Here is a 22597-nt window from a genome sequence, read left to right as displayed (position 1 = left end):
TGGGGTGTTCAGCTGGAGAAGAGAAGCTCTGGGGAGACCTTATTGCACCTTTCAGTGCTTAAAAGGAGCCGATAAGAAAGATGGGGACAGACTTTTTAGCAGGGCCTGTTGTGACAGGACAAGGGGTGATGGTTTTAAACTAAAAGGGGAAATTCAGGCTGGATGTGAGGAAGAAATTGTTGGCCCTGAGGGTGCTGAGAGCCTGGCCCAGATTGGCCAGAGAGGTGGTGGCTGAACCATCCCTGGAGACATCCCAGGCCAGGCTGGACGGGGCTCTGAGCACCCTGAGCTGGTGAAGATGTCCCTGCTCATGGCAGGGGGGGCACTGGGGGCGCTGGGGAGGTCCCTTCAACACAAACTGTTCTGTGGTTCCATGCAGGACACTGGCTGGTGAACAGTGAGGGTGGGGGCCCACAGTAGCAGGAAGTGTCCCCTTCCCTGAGCCCTCGTGCAGCCCCTGGGCAGAGATCACTGTGCTGCAGCCCGCAGGTGGTCGGGACAGGGCCAAAGGCCGTGCTGCCCTCACCCCATCCCTGTGTCTCTCCCACACAGAACCTGCTGCGTGCAGGCAGCTCAGTGCTGGCACCTGAGAACCGGGAGCACTGGGCCATGCTGCCGCATGGTGAGCACGGCAGCGCCAGCCTCATGGAGCAGCTGCGGGACTACTCGGGGACGCTGGCCAGCAACATGAGACTCACCTACCTCAACCCTGTTGGCGTTGTCACCCCCAACATCAGTGAGTAGGAGCTGGCTGGTGTTGGGGACTGGCTGGGGTGGTGTGGAGCCACTTCACTGTCACACCCTGTCCCCTTCTCATCTTGCCGCACCCCAGCAAGGGTGCTGAACAGGCTCCTCACCTCTTTGTCGGTCCTCTCAAACACGGGGAGGTGTTTGTGATAAATGTCCTGGTCCCATCCCTTCCTGGAGCAGCGGAACCAGGAGTGTGCTGCCCTCTCCCAGTTACCCTCAGTCCAGCCTGAGTCTCTAGTGAAAAAGCTGCTGATTCCAGTGGCAGGAGTGGCCTGAGATCTGGACTGGGAAGGAGCACTGTACATGCTGGGATCTCACGTCATTCCCAGCCATGGGATATCTCTACAACCCAGCCTGTGGCTCATGTGGTCCCTTTGCTGGTGACATCAACCCTGGGCTGCCCAGGAGTGCGATTGGTCTCTCGGTGGCACATCCTGGAGCTGGTTTTTGCTCCCATGCTCCTCCACAGTGCTGAGCATCGACCGCATGGAGAACCGCTCCCACGTCCGCCGGCGCTACCCCCGCTACCACAGCAGCCTGTTCCGCGGCCAGCCCGCCTGGGACCCCCACACCCACGTCGTGCTGCCGCTCTCCGTGCTGAGCCCCCCGAAAGCTGAAGGTGAGCACATGAGCATCACTCGGGGAGCAGCGCGGGTGGGTGTGGAAGGGAAGACGTGCTTCCGCTGAGACCTGTGACCACCAGATGCCTTCTGAGCATCATGCGCATGTTCTCACCATCCCCTGTTGTGCCTCAGCTGTCCCCACGGTGCTGCCCACGCTGGCCGGGGGTGAAGGGAACTACACGGTGGAGAACTCCTCCCCGAGGCAGGCGCTGCCAGAGCCCGAACCCGCTCTCACCGTCATCATCCTCATCATGTACCGCACCCTGGGGGGGCTGCTGCCCCCGCGCTACCAGGTGGATCGCCGCAGCCTCAGGTACGTCCGTGCCCCCTTGGTCCTCTGCGAGCATTGAAGGAGAGAAGCTGGCTGGGCTCTGCCCTGACCCTCCAGCAGTCGCTCAGCCTGTCTGCGATGGCTGGGGTTTGGTTCCCACCTTGGTGTTGCTCTGCCCCACATTTCCTGACCCCACGGCATGGACTGGGCTTAGCTGTTCCTTCTGAGATGTCAGTGCAGGATGTCCCCAAGGCTGCAGGTGCCAGGCACGGTGGTGGCAAAGCTCTGTTGCTCCTTGCAGGCTCCCCAAGAACCCCGTGATGAACTCCCCCATTGTCAGCGTGTCCGTGTTCAGCAATCACACCTTCCTGCGGGGGCCTCTGGACACCCCTCTTGTGCTGGAATTTCGCCTGCTGGAGACGGCCAACAGGAGCAAACCTCTCTGTGTCCAGTGGAACCACTCCAACCAGTGAGTCAAGCACGGCAGGGCTGCTTCCCCTCGGCACCTCATTGTTCCCAGTGTCCCCGTGGCCGTGACAGGCTGTGTAACTGGGTAGCACTGGGACGTGGGGTTTTCTACCCCCTCCGTGGGATTTGTTCCTGCTAGGGGGACACAGCAGGGTCCCTGCAGGGCTCTGCTCCAGTACTGGAGCTGGAGGAGTACAGTTGTATCTGCTGGGAGAAAACCCATGCCAGCCATCCCTCTTCTCTGTGGTTCCTTCCCCACACTTGATTGTCTTCTCTCCTGAGTGCACTCTGCTTTTTTGGTGGCTGCAGGACCAACCCCTCCGGCTTCTGGACAGCCAGGGACTGTGAGCTCGTGTACCGAAACACCACCCATGTGCACTGCCAGTGCTCCCAGTTTGGCACCTTTGGGGTTCTGATGGACAGTTCACACCGAGAGGTGAGCGTGGGCTGTGGCGGTGCTGGGGGCTGCTCACCACTGGGTCCCAGAATAAGCAGGCACAGAAAATGTCCTGTGGGTCGTGAGTCTGGGAGCTCAGCAGGCTTCCCTTGCCTCCCCCTAACTCCGCTGTTTGCCTTTGGTTCTCTGCTGCTGCAGCAACTGGAAGGTGACCTGGAGACACTGGCAATTGTCACCTATTCCTTGGTGTCTCTCTCCTTGGTGGCTCTGCTGCTGACCTTCTCCTTCCTGACCTGCCTCAAAGGCCTCAAGTCCAACACGTGTGGCATCCACTCCAACATATCAGTCACCCTCTTTTTCTCTGAGCTGCTCTTTCTCCTGGGCATCAACCGCACTGAGAACCAGGTCTGTGGGCTTGAACGCACACACACCCTTGGGACTGGGGACGAGGCATGAATGACGTGGTTAGCATTGGCACCATAGGACTATCTCTGAGTGGCTTTTGTCTCCCCAGTTCCTTTGCACTGTGATTGCCATCCTCCTCCACTGCTTCTTCCTCTCCACCTTCGCCTGGCTTTTCGTCCAGGGCCTCCATATTTACCGTATGCAGACCGAAGCCCGCAACGTCAACTTTGGGGCCATGCGTTTCTACTACGCCATCGGCTGGGGAGTGCCCGCCATCATCACCGGTAAGAGCTACTGCTGCGCCAAGAGCGCTGGTTCTCGGCAGCCTCCTGGTCTCCAGGTGTTGCCTGGCTCACGTACCTGGTGGGGAGAGCTGAGGGTGCTGTGCTGGGCAGCTGAGGACGGTGTATCAGGGGCTGGCATCTTGGCTCCTGGGGGGCAGTAATTCTTCAGTGCATGCCCCATGGGCACGGGGCTCCTGCTGTCCCAGGGCTCATAGAATCACAGAATGTCCTGGGTTGGAAGGACCCACAAAGATCATCGAGTCCAACTCCTGTCCCTGCACAGGACAAGCCCACAGGTCACACCGTGTGTCTGAGGGTGTTGTCCAGTCTCTTCTTGAACACTGTCAGGCTTGGGGCTGTGACACCTCCCTGGGGAGCCTGTTCCAGTGTTCAGCACCTCTGGGTGAAGAACCTTCTCCTCATGTCCAACTGACCCTGCTCTGGCACATCTTTCCGCCATTCCCTGGGTTCTGTCACTGTCACAGAGAGAAGAGCTCAGCCCTGCCCCTCCTGCTCCCCTGGTGAAGCTGCAGCCCCATGAGCTCTGCCCTCAGTCTCCTCCAGGCTGAACAAACCCAGGGACTTCAGCCGCTCCTCATACAACTTCCCCTCCAAACCCTTCACCACCTTGTGGCTTATGGTTCAGCTCTCCTGGCTGCTGGCCATGAGCGTGGGCTGGGCTGTGTCAGGGACACCCAGAGAAAAGGCAACACAGGCCCTGGTGTGGGGACTTGCGGTCCTGGCAATTTCCCCCATGGCGGGGAAACCTGTGCCCAGGGCAGGAGCAGGGAGGGAGCAGCCTCCTCACGGCCTGCAGCACGGGGAGGGGATCAGCGGGGCTTGGTTGAGTCCGAGGCTGCAGGGCCTGGCCCTGACGTCTCCTTTCACCCCGCAGGGCTGGCTGTTGGCCTGGATCCTGAGGGCTATGGGAACCCCGACTTCTGCTGGATTTCCATTCATGATAAGCTGGTCTGGAGCTTTGCAGGCCCCATTACTGTCGTCATTGTGGTAAAACCCTGTCCTGTTTCACCCACAGCCCTCACCTACCTCACTTCTCTGCACCACGGGCACTTGTCCCTTCCTTGGCTGCCCACTGCCTGCCCCCGTCTCTGTTCTTTCCCTCCTTGGTCAGAAACCCTGTCTGCCCCTCCTCGCTCCAGCCAAACCTGGGGGAGGCCATGGCTTGGGCATGAAGGGGAAAGGAGGGGACGTTCCCGTGGGCCTGGGGGACCCAGAGTCTGCCCGTGCTCTGCTTTGGGGGTGTCAGGTCAGAGCCAGCCCTTGGCACGGCTTCTGATCAGTCCCGATGCTTTCAGATGAATGGGGTCATGTTCCTGCTGGTGGCCAAGATGTCCTGTTCCCCAGGCCAAAAGGAGACCAAGAAGAAATCGGTTCTGTGAGTATTAGTGGCCAGACTCCCAGCAGAGCTCCTGTGGCTCATGATTTTTAGCATTTTCAGTGACCATCCTTCTTCCACCATCGCAGAGTTGCCCCTCTGGGCGTCCAGCCTTGCAGCCGCTCTCCTCTCCCACACCCACTGGCCATGTTAACCCTTCCTAAACCTTGTCCTTTCCTCTTGTTCCTACGTCCCCATCTCCTCACTGTCCCACCATTCTGTCTCTGTTCGCCGCCTGCCCTCGCAGCCACCCCTCACATCTGTTCAGACTGTCGACTCTCAGCTTCTGCTGCTTCTTCTCCTACATGCTCCTTGTGAGACCTTTCCCTGCTCCCTCCTGGGCCAGGCCTGAGCTTGGCTCAGCTCTCGGTGCCTCCAAATGACCTGGGACGTTTGGGCCGCTGTGTTTGCCGTGTGTGATCCAGAAGGGAAGGCCCAGGGGGCTGGGGGAGCCGGGACGTGCCCATGGCGCTGGGCAGGAGCACGCTGTCCCCTCTGGATCTCTGTCTGTGAGCGCTAGACTGTAGATTAACACGCCGCACTAACCTCTCGGTGTGTGTCTGTGTGCTTGTCTGTCTCTCTCTCTCTCTCCAGCATGACGTTACGGAGCTCCTTTGTTCTGCTTCTAGTTATTAGCACTACCTGGCTCTTTGGCCTCTTGGCTGTCAACAACAGTGTCCTGGCTTTCCACTACCTCTACACTGTCCTCTGCAGCCTCCAGGTAACTGCCCGGCCTCTGCCCAGGGAGGGCGAGTCAGCCCAGGACAGTGTCCCTTTTGTCCCCACAGCCACCTGTGGAGAGCGGGCACCCCGCACATTGCCCCCAGTGTCCCACTGTACTCCTTGTCCCTCCTGCTGTCACCGCTGCGGCAGCAAGTGACTCCTGCCAGTCCTGGCTGCTGTCCCTGCGGTGACACAGCACAGGAGTGGCTGCAAGGTGCTTGGTTCAGTGGTGACATCCAAAGGACTGTCTTTGGAGGGAAGGAGCCTCCATGCTTCCAGAGGGCAGAGCAAGAGAGCACCCTGCAGTGGAGGTGTCAGGCACCCCGATATGACCCACGGCAGCGCCCTGCAGACCTCCTGCCAACACCATGGCTGTTGTCACTGCAGGGGACCCTGCCAGCCGCTCCTTGGCCACTGCCAGCCAGGAGGACACCCCAGCCGTTCCCCCTCCCCCGTGGCCACCACGGGAGGTAGCACTGACCAGTGCTGGGGGGCTCTTTGGTGTATCCCAGTGCGGGTGGCCACTAAAGCCAATACACTGGGCTGTGCAGGAGCCAGGGACTGTCCCAGCAAGGGGCTGTCTCTGATGGCGTCTGTCCCCCAGGGCCTGGCCGTGCTGGTCCTGTTCTGCGTGCTGAACGAAGAGGTGCAGGAGGCCTGGAAGCTGGGCTGCCTTGGCAAGAAGGGGCAGAGCGAGGAGACCACAAGGAGCGCACAGGTGGGAGAGCAGGAGCAGCCCAATGGTCTGGGGACGGGTGCTGGAGAGAGTTCAGAGGAGGGAATGGAGCTGGGGAAGGGGCTGGAGCACAAGTGTGATGGGAGCGGCTGAGGGACCTGGGGGGTTCAGCTGGAGAACAGGAGCTGAGGGGAGACCTTCTGATCTCTGAGCTGCCTGAAAGGAGCTTGGAGCATGGAGGCAGTTGGTCTCTTCTCCCAAGTAACAACCGGTAGGATGGGAGGACATGGCCTCAAGTTGCACCAGGGAAGGTTCAGATTGGATATTGGGAAAATGTCCTTCCCGGAAAGGGCCATTGGGCATTGGAACAGGCTGCCCAGGGCAGTGGTGGAGTCACCATCCCTGGAGGGGTTGAACAGATGGAGATGAGGTTCTCAGGACATGGGGCAGTGCTAGGGGTGGGTTAATGGTTGAACTCAATGATCTCAAGGGTCTATTCCAACCCAAACGATTCTGTGATTCTATGACAGCCTGGGACAGGAGCTGGTGGGAACGTCCGTGGGGGGATGGCAGGTACAGGTGGGACGGTCGTTCCCTGGGCTGCTGTGGCACTTCCTTACCAGAGCCTGTCCCCTCTCTCCCCGCCTTGTAGGGCCCCAACGCCTACAACAACACGGCACTGTTTGAGGAGAGCGGGCTCATCCGCATCACCCTGGGCGCCTCCACCATCTCGTCGGTGAGCAGCGTGCGCTCTGCCCGCACCCACTCCAGCCAGCGGCCGTACCTCAGGTAGGGAGCGGCGTGGGGCTGCGGGGGTGCCCGGGCAGAGCTGGGGGCTCCTGCCGCTCTGACCCTTCGAGCCTCTTGTCTTTCAGAGAAAATGTGGCAGCACGTCAGGGCTCAGCCCTGGATCACAGCTTGCTGGCTCACGCCGGCCCCACGGACATCGACGTGGCCATGTTCCACCGTGATGCTGGGGGAGGTAAGGCTCAGCTTGGGGCCGATCCTGCACATCCCGAGTTAACTCCTGGCTTAAGGAAATCCTTCCCAGTGCAGGCTGTGGCTGCACGATTAGATCCTCCACCTTGTGATAGGACCCGAGGGAATGGCAGGAAGATGTGCTGGGAAGGGTGAGGTTGGACACGAGGGAAAGGTCCTTCACCCAGAGGGTGCTGGACACTGGAACAGGCTCCCCAGGGAGGTGTCACAGCCCCAAACCTGAAAATATTCAAGAAGCATTTGGACAACGTCCTCAGACACATGGTGTGAATTTTGGGGTTCTCCTGTGCAGGGGCAGGGGTTGGACTCAATGATCCTTTCAGTACATAGAAGGGGCCAATAAGAAAGATGGGGACAGACTTTTTAGCAAGGCCTGTTGTGACAGGACAAGGTGTGATGGTTTTAAACTAAAGGAGGGAGATTCAGGCTGAACAGGAGGAAGAAATTGTTGCCCTGAGGGTGGTGAGAGCCTGGCCCAGGGTGGCCAGAGAGGTGGTGGATGAACCATCCCTGGAGACATCCCTGGCCAGGCTGGACGGGGCTCTGAGCAACCTGAGCTGGTGAAGGTGTCCCTGCTCATGGCGGGGGTGGCACTGGATGGGCTGTGAAGGTCCTTTCCAACCCAAACTGTTCCATGATTCTATGGTTCTGTGTTCCTGGAGGCAGTGGGAGCCCAGCCTGCCCTGCCACCAGGGGCGTCTCCCACCTTTATTCCAAACATCTCCCCAACACACACCATGTCCATGCAGACCAGGACTCGGACTCAGACAGTGACCTGTCTCTGGATGAAGAGCGCAGCCTCTCCATCCCGTCCTCGGAGAGCGAGGAGAACGTCCGCCTGCGGGGCCGCTTCCAGCGCCAGTTCAAGCGGGCGGCACACAGCGAGCGCCTCCTCACCAACCCTGCCAACACCACCCCCAAAGGCAAGTGCGGGGGCTCTGGCAGAGGACAGGGAGTGCTCAGGTCCCTGGGGACGTGCCATGGCTCGTGATGGCTTTGTTTGCCCCTCGCAGAAGTATTCTCTCCTCTTCCCCCACACCCATTTTGCTGTGTCCTTCACCAGATGTGGATGGCAATGACCTGATGTCGTACTGGCCGGCTCTGGGCGAGTGCGAGGTTCACCCCTGCTCCCTGCAGAAGTGGGGCTCCGAGAGGAAACTGGGATTCGACATCAACAAAGACGCAGCCAACAATAATCAGCCGGACCTGGCCTTGACCAGCGGGGACGAGAACTCACTCACGCAGACCCAACGGCAAAGAAAAGGTAACGGCCTGGAGCACGTGGGCAAGCGTGGCCTTGCCTGGCTCAGGTTGACATGGCCCCGAAGGCTATTAGATCTATGTTGTTGTGTCATTTGGGAACTATGGCTCATCCTGCCAAGCGTTCATGCTCTTTTTAGTGTTCTATAAAGATCTGACTTCTCTTTCTGTCCGGTGCAGGGATTTTGAAGAACCGCCTCCAATACCCTCCGACTCTCCAAGGCCTGCCGGCTGTCGGCAGGATGACCAACGAGCTGACGTGGTACAAGACGTCCACGCTGGGTCACCGAGCTGTCCCTGCCGCCTCCTACGGCAGGATCTACTCCGGGGCGGGCAGCCTGTCGCAGCCGGCCAGCCGCTACTCGTCGCGGGAGCAGCTTGACATGCTGATGAGGAGACAGATGTCCCGGGAGCAGCTGAGCAGACACAACTCAGGAGAGTGTTTGGAAGCCGTGCCCAGCCGGCACGGCTCCAGGGAGGAGCTGGACACCATCCCCAGCAGGCACGGGTCTACCGAACACCTGGAAAGTATCCCGAGCAGACACGGGTCTAGGGAAAATTTAGATGTGCTCCCTGCTCGGCCCAGTCAGAGAGATCACGGGAACACGCTGCCGCGGAGGCAGGGCTCCAGGGACCGCCTGGACGCTTTACCCTGCAGGTTTGGGTCAAGAGAGCAGCTAGACTGTGGGCCAGTGAGAGAGGTCTCTAGAGAGTGGCTAAACACATTGCCAAGTAGGCAAGTGTCCAGAGACCCAATAGACATGTTGCCAAGTCGAGAGACTTCTCGAGAACAATTGGATTTGCTTTCTAGAAGACAGCCTTCCAGGGACCAGCTCGTGTCGGCTAGACAGACTTCAAGGGAGCAGCTGGACTTTCTCTCTAGAAGATGTAATTCCAGAGAAGCTCTGGACACAGTGCCTAACAGGCATCCCTCGCAGGACAACCTGGGCAGCCTCTCCCGGAGGCAGCTGTCTAGGGAAAGCCTAGAGCCGCTGTCGAGGAGACAGCCTTCTAGAGAGAACCTGGAGGCCGTTCCCAGCCGACATCCTTCCACCGAACAGTTAGATATCCTTTCTTCCATCCTTGCTTCTTTTAACTCCTCTGTCCTGTCCTCGGTGCAATCTTCCAGCACGCCCTCAGGCCCCCAGGCCACTGCCACCCCCTCTGCCATGCAGACCTCGACCCCCTCTGCGATGTGCCCCTCCACACCTCGCTCCGCCACCTCCCACAGCATTTCGGAGCTGTCGCCGGACTCAGAGTAAGTGTGGCCCTTCCTCAGCCAGGCTCTGTTCAGCTGGTCCTCTTAAAGTCTTTTTTTTACCTCCTCTTCCACTTCCCTTCTATACCCACTCAAAGGAAACTTTGTTTTCAGTCCACTTAGAAAAGCTGCTTGCTTGGAGTATGGGAAAGAAAACAGTAAAAAGCTAAAACTCTAGTTTCTTCCATATGGACTATTCCGTTTTCTGAAAATTACCTTAGGCTAATAAGGCTGCAGAACAAGTTCTCTGTGAATTCAGGCTGGTTTGTGCCTTAAAGGCTTCTTCCTCAAGAAGCAAAGAAAATCATAATAAAAATAAATCTAGCCATGCAATTAAATATTAAAACTGAAAAGCAATTAAATAGAGCCCCTTCCTCCTTTTGTGTTTTCCGCCTGTTCTAAACGAGCCCAAAGCACTGTGCAAACTACAAAGGGAGGTCATGAAACACAACCCGGTCCCTGTGGTCTTTAGCCAGAAAACTGAAATACAGATGTTTCTGGTGCAAACCAAAGCGGTTTTTAAGTGGGACACAACTTGAGCCCTGCCTGCCCCAGCCACATTTCTCCCCGGGAACCCTGTCCCGGTCTGTCATTTCTTCCCCTCCAGCTCTATTCGCTGCTGGTACTGCTGTCACCCCATCCCTCCCATCCATCCCACCCATCCCATCTTTCCTCTTCCCTCGCCTCAGGGGCTTGGGAAACAGTTGTCCTACCCTGACACGGCGTTTTCTGCCCTGTCCCCATCTGGCATCCCTGGGGGAGGCAGTGGAGCCCAGGGGAGATGCCGCATCTTAACGCTGTTTTTCTTTTCTCCGAGAAGAATAAGAACCGAGGGCCATTCCTGAGGGGCTGAAGCCGTCGGCAACAGAGACAGAAGCAGCAGGGCCCTTTGCCAAGCCGGGCGCTGCCAGCTGAGGTTTGATGTCCCCAGGGGGCAGGGGCCAGAACTGATGATGCTCAGAGGCCCCAAACCTCCCCTGCCCTCCCCTACCCCCTGGGCCGAGGGGCCGGCAGCCCTGGCAGCCCCACCGGGAGCCTCCTCTGGGCTCTCGGCCGCCACCGTGCTCCCTGTCGCCCGCCTGGTGTGACAGGTATGGCAGGAGCCTGCTGGGGCGAGGGGGGTGTCCCTGACCCTCCGGGGCCGAGCTCTTTCTCCGCCACCCGTTTGTACGCAGGGGGTGCGAGGAGGGCGGGCAGGGGCAGGGGGATGGAAACGGAGCCCAGGACGTGGGGGCGGGGGAGGGTTTTTTCTACCTTTTTGTATCTTTGTAATCAGAGAGAAGAGAAATTTCTATGGTTATTTTTACGGATGGTCTGTTCCCAGGACCTGGAGCATTTGTTTTTGCCAACAGCCCTTGGCCAGCTTCCCGGGGGGTACCAGGGACTGCGATCGCTGGAGAGACGGTGCCAGGGCAGCCCTTACGGCTTTGCCAGCACCACTTCGTCCCATCCCCGCTGCCCCTCGCCCTCCCACCGCGCAGCTCCACACGTCTCAGCGCTGTCCCTCTGCCCTCCCATGGGACGCCCTGGGGCTGTCCCCACCCATGAGCCGCTGAGTGGGGCGGCAAATTTGACTCTAGGGACCACCAGCGGTGGAAACGAGCTTTGGTCTTCAGTCCCGTCCTGTACCAGGATGGTCCCGCTCCTCTAAGCGCCGGTTTCCTCCGCTCAGCAAATGAGCGCCATGTTTTTACCCGCTGGATGTTGTGCTCTTTAACCTGCGTGTAACAGAGCAAACCTCTGGTGGTTTGAGGTTCTGGGCGCCCCTGGTCCTGCTCAGTTCCCAAAGCCGCTGCTCGCCCTGTGGAGCTTTAGCATCCGCAGGAGCGTGATGTGGCTCCAGTCTCGGGGTCCAGCATCACCCCCAGAATCTGTATCTGGCTGGTTCCCCGCGGGCTCTGCCTACATACGCACATGTCCCTGCGCTCTCTGGCTGGCAGAGACCCCCAGCCCCGAGCGGCCTGGATTTTGGGAGATGGAGATAAAACAGCACTTTGCCCTCTCTGGAAATTCAGGCCGCCCTGTTGGTTTCTGTGCTCGGCCAGGGGCCTGGCCCTGCAGGGAAGTGACATTCCTGTGCCTGGGGGGGCCGGCTTGGGGGGCCGGCACGTTCCCTGTCACCTGCCGAGCGCGGTGCCTCTGCTCGGCTGTCCCCGTGGTGCTTTGGGGGCTGCGTGACGGCGCGCTCCGTACTGCCTTACCGCCACACCGCCGTGGCTTCTTCCCGCAGCCCAGCCCCGCACGTTTACAGGAGAGGAGTTTACAGGAGAGGACTCGAGCCGCTGTCCCCCAGGGCCCCAGGGAGGCCACGGCCTCTCGGTTACATCCCTGAGTGAGCAGGGAGAGTGTGGGGAGAGCAGAAGGGCTGGGGCCGGGGGCTGCCTGTCCCCAGCACAGCCCGGCCGGACAGGCTGGCGCTGCCAGAAGTAAGGGTCAAGAGAGCAAATATATATATATATATATATATATATATATATATATATATATATATATATATATATTCGAGATATATATATATATATATATATATATATATATATATTCGAGATATATATATATATATATATATATAGCCCAACAGTTCTCCACTCCACCCAACCCTCCGCCCCGCCTGGCTTTGCCTTCGGGAACAAGTTGGTTTACATGTCTAATCTCCTGGGCTCCCGCCGCACCGTATGGCCCGTGTTGCTGCCACATTGTGCATGGAGGCTCTTTGTGCTGGTGCCGAATGGAGAGCAAGTGCCAAAAAGGAAGAGAGCAGCGGAACGGGGGGCTGCCCCCACAGAGCCGGGGCTGCCCCACAGAACCGGGCTGGCCCAGCAGCAGGAGTCAGTCCGGCTGGGTCCCTGATTGTAGCGCTGTGGCCTGGGCTCTGGGGAGCATCCTCCTTGGGTTTGACTTTGTTTCTTTGCAGGGTTTGGTGGCTGTTTTTCTTTTTTTCTTTTTTAATTTATTTTATTTTCCCTCTCTCCGTCTCCCGATTCTGTGGGCAGGGAGCAGGGAGGTGCTCATGCTCCCCCCAGGCTGTGTAAAAGTGTATCATGGAAGCGCCAGATTTGGAAATAAAAGTCTATAAAACGGCACCAGCCTCTCTGCTGTCTCCGGTTCAGGGTCTGCAGCTCGGGGTGATGCTGGAAGGGGTCTCGGGCAGGATTCGGGGCTGATGGTGAGTTCCCTGTGGCCCTGGGTGAGGTGAGCGCTGGAACAGGCTGCCCAGGGCAGTGGTGGAGTCACCATCCCTGGAGAGGTTTAAAAGATGCATAGATGAGTTTCTTAGGGATGTGGTTACTGCTCGGCTTAGGTTATGGTTGGACTTGATGATCTTAGGAGTCTCTTCCAACCAAAATGATTCTATGCTATGATTTCAGGTGACGGGCACTTCAGGTGCTGGCAGCTGTGTGACCGTGGCTGAGTCCAGCTCACCGGGGCTGGCCCCAGCGCTGGCAGGGCTGTGCTGGCCATGGTCACCCGTGGGGCCCGCGCTGGCAGCAGCCAGCACCCGTGGCCAGCAGCCTGGGCGAGGCTAAGGGTAGAAAATCCACCACCCAAAAGCAGCGTGACCTCAGTGGGGCCAATCTGGCCTGGGGAAAGGAAGGAGAGCGAAGTGTGATCCCCGTGTTCTCCGTCCTTCCCTTTCTTGTTGTCGAAAGGGAAAGAGCAGGTGAGCAAAGGGCGGTATTGACCCATGGCGTCCTGAACAAGGGTCACCTTCAATCGTCATCCCTGGGTCCCTCCTTGGCGCTGGCCTGAGCCTGACCCAGCGCAGGGCGGCCCCACAGCGCCGGGGGCCGGTCTCCCCGGGGAGTCCCGCAGTGCCGGGAGCTGCGGTCCTGTCCTGTGGCCGGGCTGAGGGGCTGGGGTGGCCAAGGGGACCCTGGGAGGGTGACCGGCTGGGGGTGCGGTGGGAGCGGGGGTGCAGGAAGCAGGGGTGCTGGGTGGGGAGCGGCGATAAGGAGGCAGTAAATGGCACCTAGTGCTATCAGTTGCTAACAAACAGGAGCCCTGTGGTGGCCTCCGGTGCCAGGCAAGCGGATAAACGATGGGGAGGTAGCAGCCATGTGCCTGTGTCGGCATCGGTACCGCTAGCTGCCTGCGGTGGGACCAATGGGCATGGGGTGGGACAGCAGGGGCTGGGGGTGTGGGGAACACGTGAGCAGGTTCAGCCCCATGGCTGAAAGGCAGCCAAGGTGTCTGCATGTGGCTGCTGTGGGGCCCAGGTGATGTTGACCGTAGGGAGAGATGGTGGCCACAGGCTGTCGCTTACACAGCAAGTGGTGATGGAAATGAGTCTCTCTGACCCTGGAGAGCATAGTCCTGGATGTCACCACTCGTGCCACCTGCCAGCCCCATCCCACCACCCAGGGCACCCTGGGCTCCCCAGCTCCCGCCCTGCCCGCCGGCTTCACCCCACACCCGGACACTGGCCAGTGCAGCCCACGGGTGTCTGGATTCCCACTGCCATGTCCCCACGGGCCGGGCCAAGTATGACTCGGCAATGCTCCAAAAACAACGGCGGTATCAGGTCGCGATGGAGCCCAGAAAGGTGCGATGGGTGCAGTGGGGCTCAGGTGCCCCACTGGGGACTTTGGAACAAGATAACGGCTGGGTCTGTGCCTGCTGAGGGAGAGCGGGGCAGTCCACAGGGCACAGCACACCCGTGCCCAGCAGGTAAGCGGGGGCTGGAGCCTGCGGAAAATCGCCTGGGTGCCACGGCCGGAGGCTGCGGGTGACCCTCCTTGCCCTGGGCACAGCTTCTGCTCCAGGATGGGGGGGGGGCACCCCCCAGGAGCCTTGGGGACACAGGGGGGCGATGGCAGGACCCCGAGGGGGTGAGCACCCAGCTCCTGGTGGGAGGTTGTCACCAGGATGTGGCAGCAAGAAGAGCCCTGGTCTGTGCCTGGCGTGGGTGCTGGAGCGCAGCGGCACCCCGGCATGGCTGCAGGCCAGCAGCTGGGGCTGGCCAGGACAGTCCCCAGGATGGGGGACTGGGGACAGCGGTGACAGCCCCAGGCCTGCGGCAGCTGGGACACCCAGCACAACGGGGCACTGGAGGAGCATGGCGGGTGCTGGGACACAGGCAGCTCTTGGCAGGGCAGGAGGGAGGGAAGGAGCAGGGAGCGGTGTCTCAAAGATCACGGTCAGGTATTGATAAATAGGAGGGAGCAGAGTGTGCACTCGGCTGGTGACACCTGACAGACTTGGGCACAGCAGGTAGGAGGGCTGGGGACAACGCAGGAACTCAGGCTGGCACAGCTCCGTGTGTCCCACAGGCGGGTTGCAAGTGGGTGAGCATCTTGGGACCATTCAGGGCCACCAGCCAGGATGGTGGCAGCGCTCAGCGTGAGGCCAGGCTGCGGATCTGCGGGAGGACACCTCGGTCCTGCTGTCCCCATGAAGGGAGAGACCCCAGCCCAGCCCTCCTCCTCTGTGCCCACGGGCTGAGCCCCCGCTGCAGTGCCAGGGCTGGGGAGGGCACCGGTGGGGAGATGGCACCAGTGTGGAGATGGCACCGGCAGGAGATGGCAAAGCCTGTGACGTGTGCTGGGGGTTGACATTCCTGCTCCCCTCATGTGTAAAGGGACAAAGTCTGCAGCGGGGGCTGTGGGGTGGAGGAGTTTTGCTCGGCAGCCGTGCTGACCCACTGCCCTGGCTGCGCTGTCGGACAGAGAGAAGGACCGAGGTGGGTCCTGCGTGGGCAGGTGGGGGGAAGCCCCCACGGGGCGGGGGGAGCGGGCAGCACTGATTGCCGAGATCTTGGCTCCCTCCCTACCTGCATGCTGGCTGCTGGCTGCTCTCACCACCAGCGGCTGCCGCTGCTCCAGGACTCCCAAAACACAGCTCACCCTCAGCACCAGAGCTGACCCCACATGCCCAGGGTGGGATGGGGCGAGGGGGGCTGCAGGAGGGGCCGCGGGGTGCTCAGCTGTCCCTCGTGTCCCCGCAGGAGGGCCAGGTGGCCATGGCGGCGGAGATGTCGCTGAGCCACCGGCTGCCCCGCGGGGTGCTGAGCGAGGCCGAGCTGGAGGAGGTGGCGCAGAGGAACCCCCCGGCCAAGCCCTCGCTGCACAGCTGCCTCCGCAAGGCCAGGTAGGACCGCGCCGGGCAGGGGACGTGCCTGGACAACAGGGGATGGCAGGAGGATGTGCCAGGGGAGGGTCAGGTGGGGAATTAGGAAAAGGTTCTTCACCCAGAGGGTGCTGGACACTGGAACAGGCTCCCCAGGGAGGTGTCACGGCCCCAAGCCTGACAGTGTTCAAGAAGACTGGACAATGTCCTCAGACCCGTGGTGGGAATTTTGGAGTTGTTCTATGCAGGGTCAGGAGCTGGACTCGATGATCCTTGTGTGTCCCTTCCAACTCGGGACATTCTGTGATGCTGTGGACCCCACCAGGCACCGTGCCCCCAGCCCAGCTGCCACGGGCACCCCAGCTCCAGGTGCCCCATCCCTGTGGCACACACGCTGGTTCCCCAAGCCCAAACACCCATGTCCCCACTCTGTCCTCCTGCCTGGAGGGACACCTCGCACCAGCAGCCGGAGGTCCCACAGGACCCATTGCTTCCTGTGGGGCCTCGTCCACCCCTGCTGATGTCCCTGAGCCCCTGCGCTTGTGCTGAGCCCCGGCTCTTGCTCCTTCCCTGCCAGGTGCTCGGCCTCCACCGCCAAGTCCCTGCTGTTCCGGTTCCTGCCCTTCCTGCACTGGCTGCCCCGCTACCCGGTCAAGGACTGGCTGCTGGGGGACATCGCCTCGGGCTTCAGCGTGGGCATCATGCACCTGCCCCAGGGTGAGCGACGCGGTCCCTGCGCCGTGCCCCGGTCCCTGTGCCGTGCCCAGGCTGTCGGGGGCTCCCCGCAGGCAGAGGGGCTGGGGCTCAGCCATCCATGATGTTTGTCCCCTCTCCCCCATGTCCAGGGCTCGCCTACGCGCTGCTGGCCGGGCTGCCGCCTGTCACCGGGCTCTACTCCTCCTTTTATCCCGTCTTCCTCTACTTCTTCTTTGGGACATCCAGGCACAACTCTGTGGGTGAGCTGAGGGACCACAGGCTCCCACGGGAATGGTGGGGAGGGACTGAGGATGAGGAGGCAAGCCTTCATCTGTGTCACATCAATGACTGGGGAGGACCTCTCTTGCCTTAAATTTGCCCTATCAAGGTAGTTGGCTATAACAGAGCCCAAGTGCTTTGAGCCCAGCCCAAGGGGACAAGTGCCAGTGGACTTCAGAGAGGTCCCGGGGCTCCCTGCCCAACCCCTTCCTGTCCCCAGGCCCCTTTGCTGTCATCTCCGTCATGATCGGCAGCTTGACGGACTCCCTGCTGCCCAGCGACAACTTCCTGGAGTTTGTCAATGGCACCAACGTCACGACGGTCAATGAGGAACAGCGTGACGCTGCCAGGGTGGAGCTGGTGGCCACCATCACTGTCCTGACAGGCATCTTCCAGGTAAGGGGGCCCCAGCCCAGCCTGGCAGGGAACGGGGGGCTTTGGTGCCCCATGGCTGTGGGATACTCCTCCTTCCATCTCTTCTTCCAGGTGGCCCTGGGCCTTCTGCAGTTTGGCTTCGTGGTGACCTACCTCTCAGACCCGCTGGTGCGTGGCTACACCACGGCTGCCTCTGTGCATGTCCTGATCTCCCAGCTCAAGAATGTCTTTGGGGTCTCCTTGGGCGAGTACTCGGGGCCACTCTCACTGTTCAAGGTGAGGGGATGTTTGCTGCTGCCCTGGGACCCCCAGGCACTCACCTGTGGGGCACATGGAGGTCCCCAAAAACCTGCTGTGGAAGCATCTGCTTTCTCGATCCCTTTTCGTCCTCCTGTGTCCTCTAGACCTTCATTGAGATCTGCCGGAAGCTGCCAGAGACCAACGTGGGCACCCTGGTGACGGCCATCATTGCCATGGTGGCTATCTTCATCGTGAAAGAGCTCAACCACAAGTTCGCCGCCAAGCTGCCCATGCCCATCCCCATTGAGCTGATCACGGTACCCAGAGCTGCCCCAGCTCCCTCTGGGGACGCAGCCATGGGTGGCCCTGTCCTCTGCAGGGTGGGGAGGGGTGGGATGGGGTGTCGTGGCAAGTGCAGCTCCAGGGCATGCATCTCCTCCTCCACCTCGGTCCCTGTGCGAGAAGACCCTGCCTCACTCCCACCATTCTCCCCCAGATCATCATCTCCACTGGCATCTCCTACGGTGTCAACCTGTCCGCCAAGTTCGGCATCTCCGTGGTGGGCAACATCCCCAGCGGGTGAGCCGGGCTGGGTGGTGAGGGTGGCTGTGCCGGGGCGTCGTGCCACCCTTGGGACACCCCTTTTGATCCCCGTCTCCCTGTCTTGGCTGTAGGTTGAAGCCGCCTGTGGTCCCTAACTTCAGCTACTTTGGGCAGGTGGTGGGCAATGCCTTCGCCATCGCTGTGGTGGGCTACGCCATCTGCATCTCCCTGGGCAAGATCTTTGCCCTGAAGCACGGCTACAAAGTGGACAGCAACCAGGTGATGCTCTGACCATGCTGGGGAAGGGGCTGGAGCACGAGTGTGATGGGAGCGGCTGAGGGACCTGGGGGGTTCGGCTGGAGAACAGGAGCTGAGGGGAGACCTTCTGATCTCTGAACTGCCTGAAAGGAGCTTGGAGCCAGGGGGGGTCGGGCTCTGCTCCCCAGGAACAAGCGCCAGGAGCAGAGGAAATGGCCTCAAGTTGCGCCAGGGGAGGTTGAGGTTGGATGTGGGGAAGAATTTCTTCCCCAAAGGGCTGTGGGGCATTGGAACAGGCTGCCCAGGGCAGTGCTGGAGTCACCATCCCTGGAGGGTTGGACAGACGGACATGAGGTTCTCAGGACATGGGTCAGTGCCAGGGTGGGGTAATGGTGGGACTCAATGATCTTAAAGGTCTTTTCCAACCAAAATGATTCTATGAATCACTGGATGAAAACCAAGCTGGTACTTCTTGCGGCTGGGGTAATGCACGGTTCTTCCCCACCACTGCTCTGTCTCTGCAGGAGCTGATCGCGCTGGGCCTCTGCAACTTCTTGGGGGGCTTCTTCCAGTGTTTTGCCATCAGCTGCTCCATGTCGCGGAGCCTGGTGCAGGAGAGCACGGGGGGCAACAGCCAGGTGGGTTGACCCTCTGTGGGGCTGGATCAGGGGCACAGTGAGGGGTGGGGGGTTCAGCCCTCGCCTCCTGCTCTCCTTTTGCTCAGGTAGCCGGTGTCATCGCATCGCTGGTCATCCTGGTGACCATCCTGAAGATCGGAGAGCTCTTCAGGGACTTGCCCAAGGTACATCTGGTCCTATAATCTCCGTGCCATGTCCCACAATGCTGCCTGTCCCTTGGCAAGGTGGTGTGACCAGGATCCCCCTAGACCTGCCCTCAGCATCCTCATAGCTGCAGGGACTTCTCTCCTAGGCCATCTTAGCTGCCATCATCATCATCAACCTCAAGGGCATGTTCAAGCAGTTCGCTGACCTCCCCATGCTCTGGAAGTCCAACCGGGTGGACCTGGTAAGGTGCTGACCCCCCCGAGGGCTGTGCTTGTGTCCCTTGAGAAGGTTTCTCCACCTTCCCTGAGACTTGCAGGTGCCGGCGGGGACACCGTGCCGCAGCTGACCGTGTCCCCCCCTCCAGATGGTTTGGATTGTGACATTTGTGGCCACCCTCCTCCTGAACTTGGACATTGGCCTGGGGGCCTCGGTGGCCTTCGGGTTGCTCACCGTCATCTTCCGCTCCCAGCTGTGAGTACCGCGGGGCTGGGGCCAGTGCCACGTGTCCCCAGGGCGGAGGACACCGTCGTGACCTCAGCCCCTCGCTCTGTCCCTGCAGCCCCCACTACTCCATCCTGGGCCGCATCTCTGACACTGACGTCTACAGGGACGTGGCTGAATACCAGCTGGTAACAACACCAGGGGGTGGGAGAAGAGCTGCCTGATAGAATCATAGAACAGTCTGTGTTGAAGGGACCTCCCCAGCTCCCCAGTGCCCCCCCTGCCATGAGCAGGGACATCTTCACCAGCTCAGGGTGCTCAGAGCCCCGTCCAGCCTGGCCTGGGGTGTCTCCAGGGATGGTTCATCCACCACCTCTCTGGCCAACCTGGGCCAGGCTCTCAGCACCCTCAGGGCCAACAATTCCTTCCTCATGTCCAGCCTGAATCTCCCTCCTTTAGTTTAAAACTATCACCCCTTGTTCTATCGCAACAGGCTCTACTAAAATGTCTGTCCCTATCAGTCTTATTGGCTCCTTTTAGGTTCAGAAAGGTGCAATAAGGTCTCTCTGGAGCTTCTCTTCTCCAGGCTGAACACCCCAACTCTCTCAGCCTGGCAATGGGGGGCGGGGGCAGTTCAAAGCACCCCCAGGGGCTGTTCTCTGGGGAAAGGAGCAGGGAGGGACATTTTGGGGGAGGGATGGAAGGGAACAGGGGCTCCATCCCTGTGGTAGCACCTTCCCCATCTGCACCCAGGCAAGGGAGGTCCCTGGTGTGAAGATCTTCCGCTCCTCCTCCACCCTCTACTTTGCCAACGTGGAGCTGTACGCTGAGGCTCTGAAGAAGAAGGTAAGAGAGCTGCCCCCGGTGCTCCCCATGTGTCCCCCTGCCTGCCGGCACCAGGGTGGCAGTGGGGACACCTGGGGACACAAGTCTGTGTTGCTTTGCAGAGCGGCATCAACGTGGACCGCCTGATCGAGAAGAAGAAGAAGGCACTCAAGAAGCTGAAGAAACAGCAAAAGAAAGCAGAGAAGGAGAAGGCAAAGAAGAAAAAGGTGCTTCCCTGGCGCGGGGGAACCCTCTGGTGCCACCATGCAGCGTCACCCTCCTGCCCGTGCGCTCGCTGGGCTCGGTGACCCGTGGGGCTCCCAGTTCAGTCTGGGGACACCGGGTGAGACGAGCAGCGGGGCAGAGCCGGGCCACGGCGGCACACCCAAGGCTGGCGGGGAACACCGGCCCGTTAATGATTAGGTGGTGGAGCCAGTGAGTCATTAGCTGTTTGCTGAGTTAATCACAATTAAGAGAGAGAGCAAAGGCTGATATGGTGCCAGCCAGTTAGCCCAGCTCTGGAGAGGGTCACTGGAGGGAGGGGTGAGCCCCAGGGCATCCCAAAAAAGCCCAAAAAGGGGTGAAGGTGTGAGCGATGTACCCACTCCTGGGGCTGCCCGTGCGCCAATGCAGCTGAAGAGCCTTGCTGGGGGCTGGGGGTGCTGCCAGCCCCCCGTAATGAGGCTGGGTCTCCTTCTCCCCCCAGGTCGCAGAGGACGGGCTCAACAGTTCTGGGGTGGCGGTGATCGAGCTGAGCGGGGCGGAGGGCAGCGCACCCCCCGAGCCCACCCTGCGCTCCCTGGGGCTGCCCCAGCCCGACTTCCACGCTGTCATCCTGGACTTCAGCCCCGTCAGCTTCGTGGACACCGTCTCCATCAAAATCCTGAAGAACGTAAGGGGCTGGAGGAGCGGGTGGGCTGGCAACCTCAGCGGGGTTGTCCCCAGAGCCCTGAGGGGTGGCCCAATGGCTGCTGCCTGTCTCATTTCCTGGGCGAAATGTGTTTTCCGCTGTTCACAGATCTTCAGGGATTTCCATGAGATAGAAGTGGATGTCTTCGTTGCCAGCTGCCCGGGTGAGGAGGCTCTGCAGAGCTGTCAGTGCCAGCCGGCCATGCCCATCCCTTTGGGATGCAGCTGCTGCTCCCCACGTCCCCAGGGGACAGATGCTGCGGGTTGTCCCTGGGATCCAATCTGAGCCCACAGACCCCAGTGGAGCAGCTGGATCCCAGAGCTGGCCCCGGTGCCCCCGCAGCCCAGGGGTGGGAGGCTGGTCTGGGGTGGTGTTGGGCTCAGCTGGGTGCTGTAGCTTTGGGTGTTTCTGCCCCCACACAGGTCCTGTCATTGCCCAGCTGGAACGGGGCAATTTCTTCAGCTCGACCATCACCAAGAGCTGCTTTTTCCCCTCGGTGCACGATGCCGTGGTCTACAGCAGTGAGGAGCAGCGCAGGGCCTCGGTGAGCACGTCTCCAGGGATGGGGCATCCACAACCTCTCTGGGCAACCTGGGACAGGTTCTCACCACCCTCAGCATAAAAAAATCCCTTCCTCATGTCTGGCCTGAATACCCTCCTTTAGTTTAAAACCATCACCACTTCTCCTGTCACAACAAGCTCTGCTCAAGAGTCTGTCCCCATCTTTCTTATCGACCCCTTTTAAGCACTGAAAGGAACAATTAGGTCTCCCTGAAGCTTCTCTTCTCCAGCTGAACACCCCAGCTCTCTCAGCCTGTTCCCATAGCAGAGCTGTTCCAGCCTCGGATCTGAGGGGGACAGGCACGCCAACCCCCCCGTCTGTCTCCCTCAGGTGGACCGCAGCACCAGGATGTAGCCCCGGGACAGGACGACCCCTGAGGATCTGGGCAGGTGACTGGGTGGCTCCACTGCACCAACAGCACCACCTCACCAGCCCCCCGGACTCTGCAGCTGGGACCAGCGCCCACTCTGGCACTGGGACCCCACGCCCAGGAACCCCCCTGCTCACCCCCAGCTCCGACCTGTTTTGGGGGTGCAGAGCCACCCCTGGCTGAAGGGGGGGGTCCTGCTGCTGACAGTGGGTTGGTATCGCGGATTAAACTGTACCGTCGCTCAGGCTTCTTTTTAATGCACTTTTCTCAATAAAAGTGACCTCAGGCTCGGCCACCCGTCTGCACCCTGGCACTGGTGGGCACTGGTGGGCACTGGCGGGCACTGGTGGGGACTAGTGGGCAGTGGTGGCGATTGGTGTGGGCTGGTGGGGACTGGTGGGCACTGGTGCAGACGTGTGGGGGCCACTGGGTACTGCCCAGCCCCGGGTCTGTCCCTCCCTGCGGGCAGGCTGGGCTGCCAGCCCCCTCCCTCTGGCCCTTATTTTGCCACTTTTTCCCCCCGACCCTCTCCGGACCCGCCGGGCTGCGGCGCCCCCGAGACCCGAACCCGCGATCCCCATGCCCGGGGAGCCCCGCTGCGCGCCCCCGCCACCTCCCACCCGCCAGGGGGCGCCGCCGCCCGCCCGCAACATCTTGCGCATGCACGATCCCGACGGCTGGCAGAGGCTGGGCCTTGTGAGCATGCGCTCCCCGCCCGCCAGCGGTGCCCCGCCCAC

The 22597-nt window shown here is 60.5% G+C and overlaps 2 protein-coding genes across 2 annotated transcripts in view; both read left to right on the top strand.

The window, feature by feature from the left end:
* Positions 1 to 10013, top strand: part of CELSR3 (cadherin EGF LAG seven-pass G-type receptor 3) — a gene marked incomplete at its 5' end in the record, with an annotated part of 33492 nt that extends 23479 nt beyond the window's left edge. Inside the window, 16 exon segments of the mRNA XM_082060387.1 lie at positions 553 to 736; positions 1220 to 1369; positions 1506 to 1686; positions 1946 to 2113; positions 2422 to 2548; positions 2708 to 2914; positions 3024 to 3198; positions 4094 to 4206; positions 4515 to 4594; positions 5189 to 5315; positions 5922 to 6035; positions 6646 to 6782; positions 6869 to 6975; positions 7742 to 7915; positions 8056 to 8256; positions 8433 to 10013. Of these exon segments, the coding sequence (XP_081916513.1) occupies positions 553 to 736; positions 1220 to 1369; positions 1506 to 1686; positions 1946 to 2113; positions 2422 to 2548; positions 2708 to 2914; positions 3024 to 3198; positions 4094 to 4206; positions 4515 to 4594; positions 5189 to 5315; positions 5922 to 6035; positions 6646 to 6782; positions 6869 to 6975; positions 7742 to 7915; positions 8056 to 8256; positions 8433 to 9514 (3327 nt within the window). The 3' untranslated portion in view covers positions 9515 to 10013.
* Positions 10014 to 15469: 5456 nt separating this feature from the next.
* On the top strand, positions 15470 to 21919 carry SLC26A6 (solute carrier family 26 member 6; the record flags this gene model as incomplete). The annotated part of the gene is made up of 19 exons (XM_082059892.1): positions 15470 to 15597; positions 16154 to 16293; positions 16422 to 16532; positions 16700 to 16947; positions 17038 to 17202; positions 17331 to 17483; positions 17663 to 17745; positions 17841 to 17988; positions 18492 to 18605; positions 18692 to 18769; positions 18898 to 18993; positions 19117 to 19223; positions 19312 to 19381; positions 19947 to 20039; positions 20141 to 20322; positions 20748 to 20910; positions 21037 to 21091; positions 21351 to 21472; positions 21821 to 21919. The coding sequence occupies 19 exons, from the start codon at positions 15470 to 15472 to the stop codon at positions 21842 to 21844; spliced, it is 2280 nt and encodes a 759-aa protein (XP_081916018.1). The 3' UTR covers positions 21845 to 21919.
* Between the last annotated feature and the right edge of the window lie 678 nt (positions 21920 to 22597).

This window comes from Streptopelia decaocto (assembly GCF_964273445.1).
Source record: "Streptopelia decaocto genome assembly, chromosome: 8".
Lineage (NCBI taxonomy): Eukaryota > Metazoa > Chordata > Aves > Columbiformes > Columbidae > Streptopelia > Streptopelia decaocto.
The sequence above is the reverse complement of the archived record's forward strand: the minus strand, read 5'-3'. Positions and strand labels throughout refer to the sequence as shown.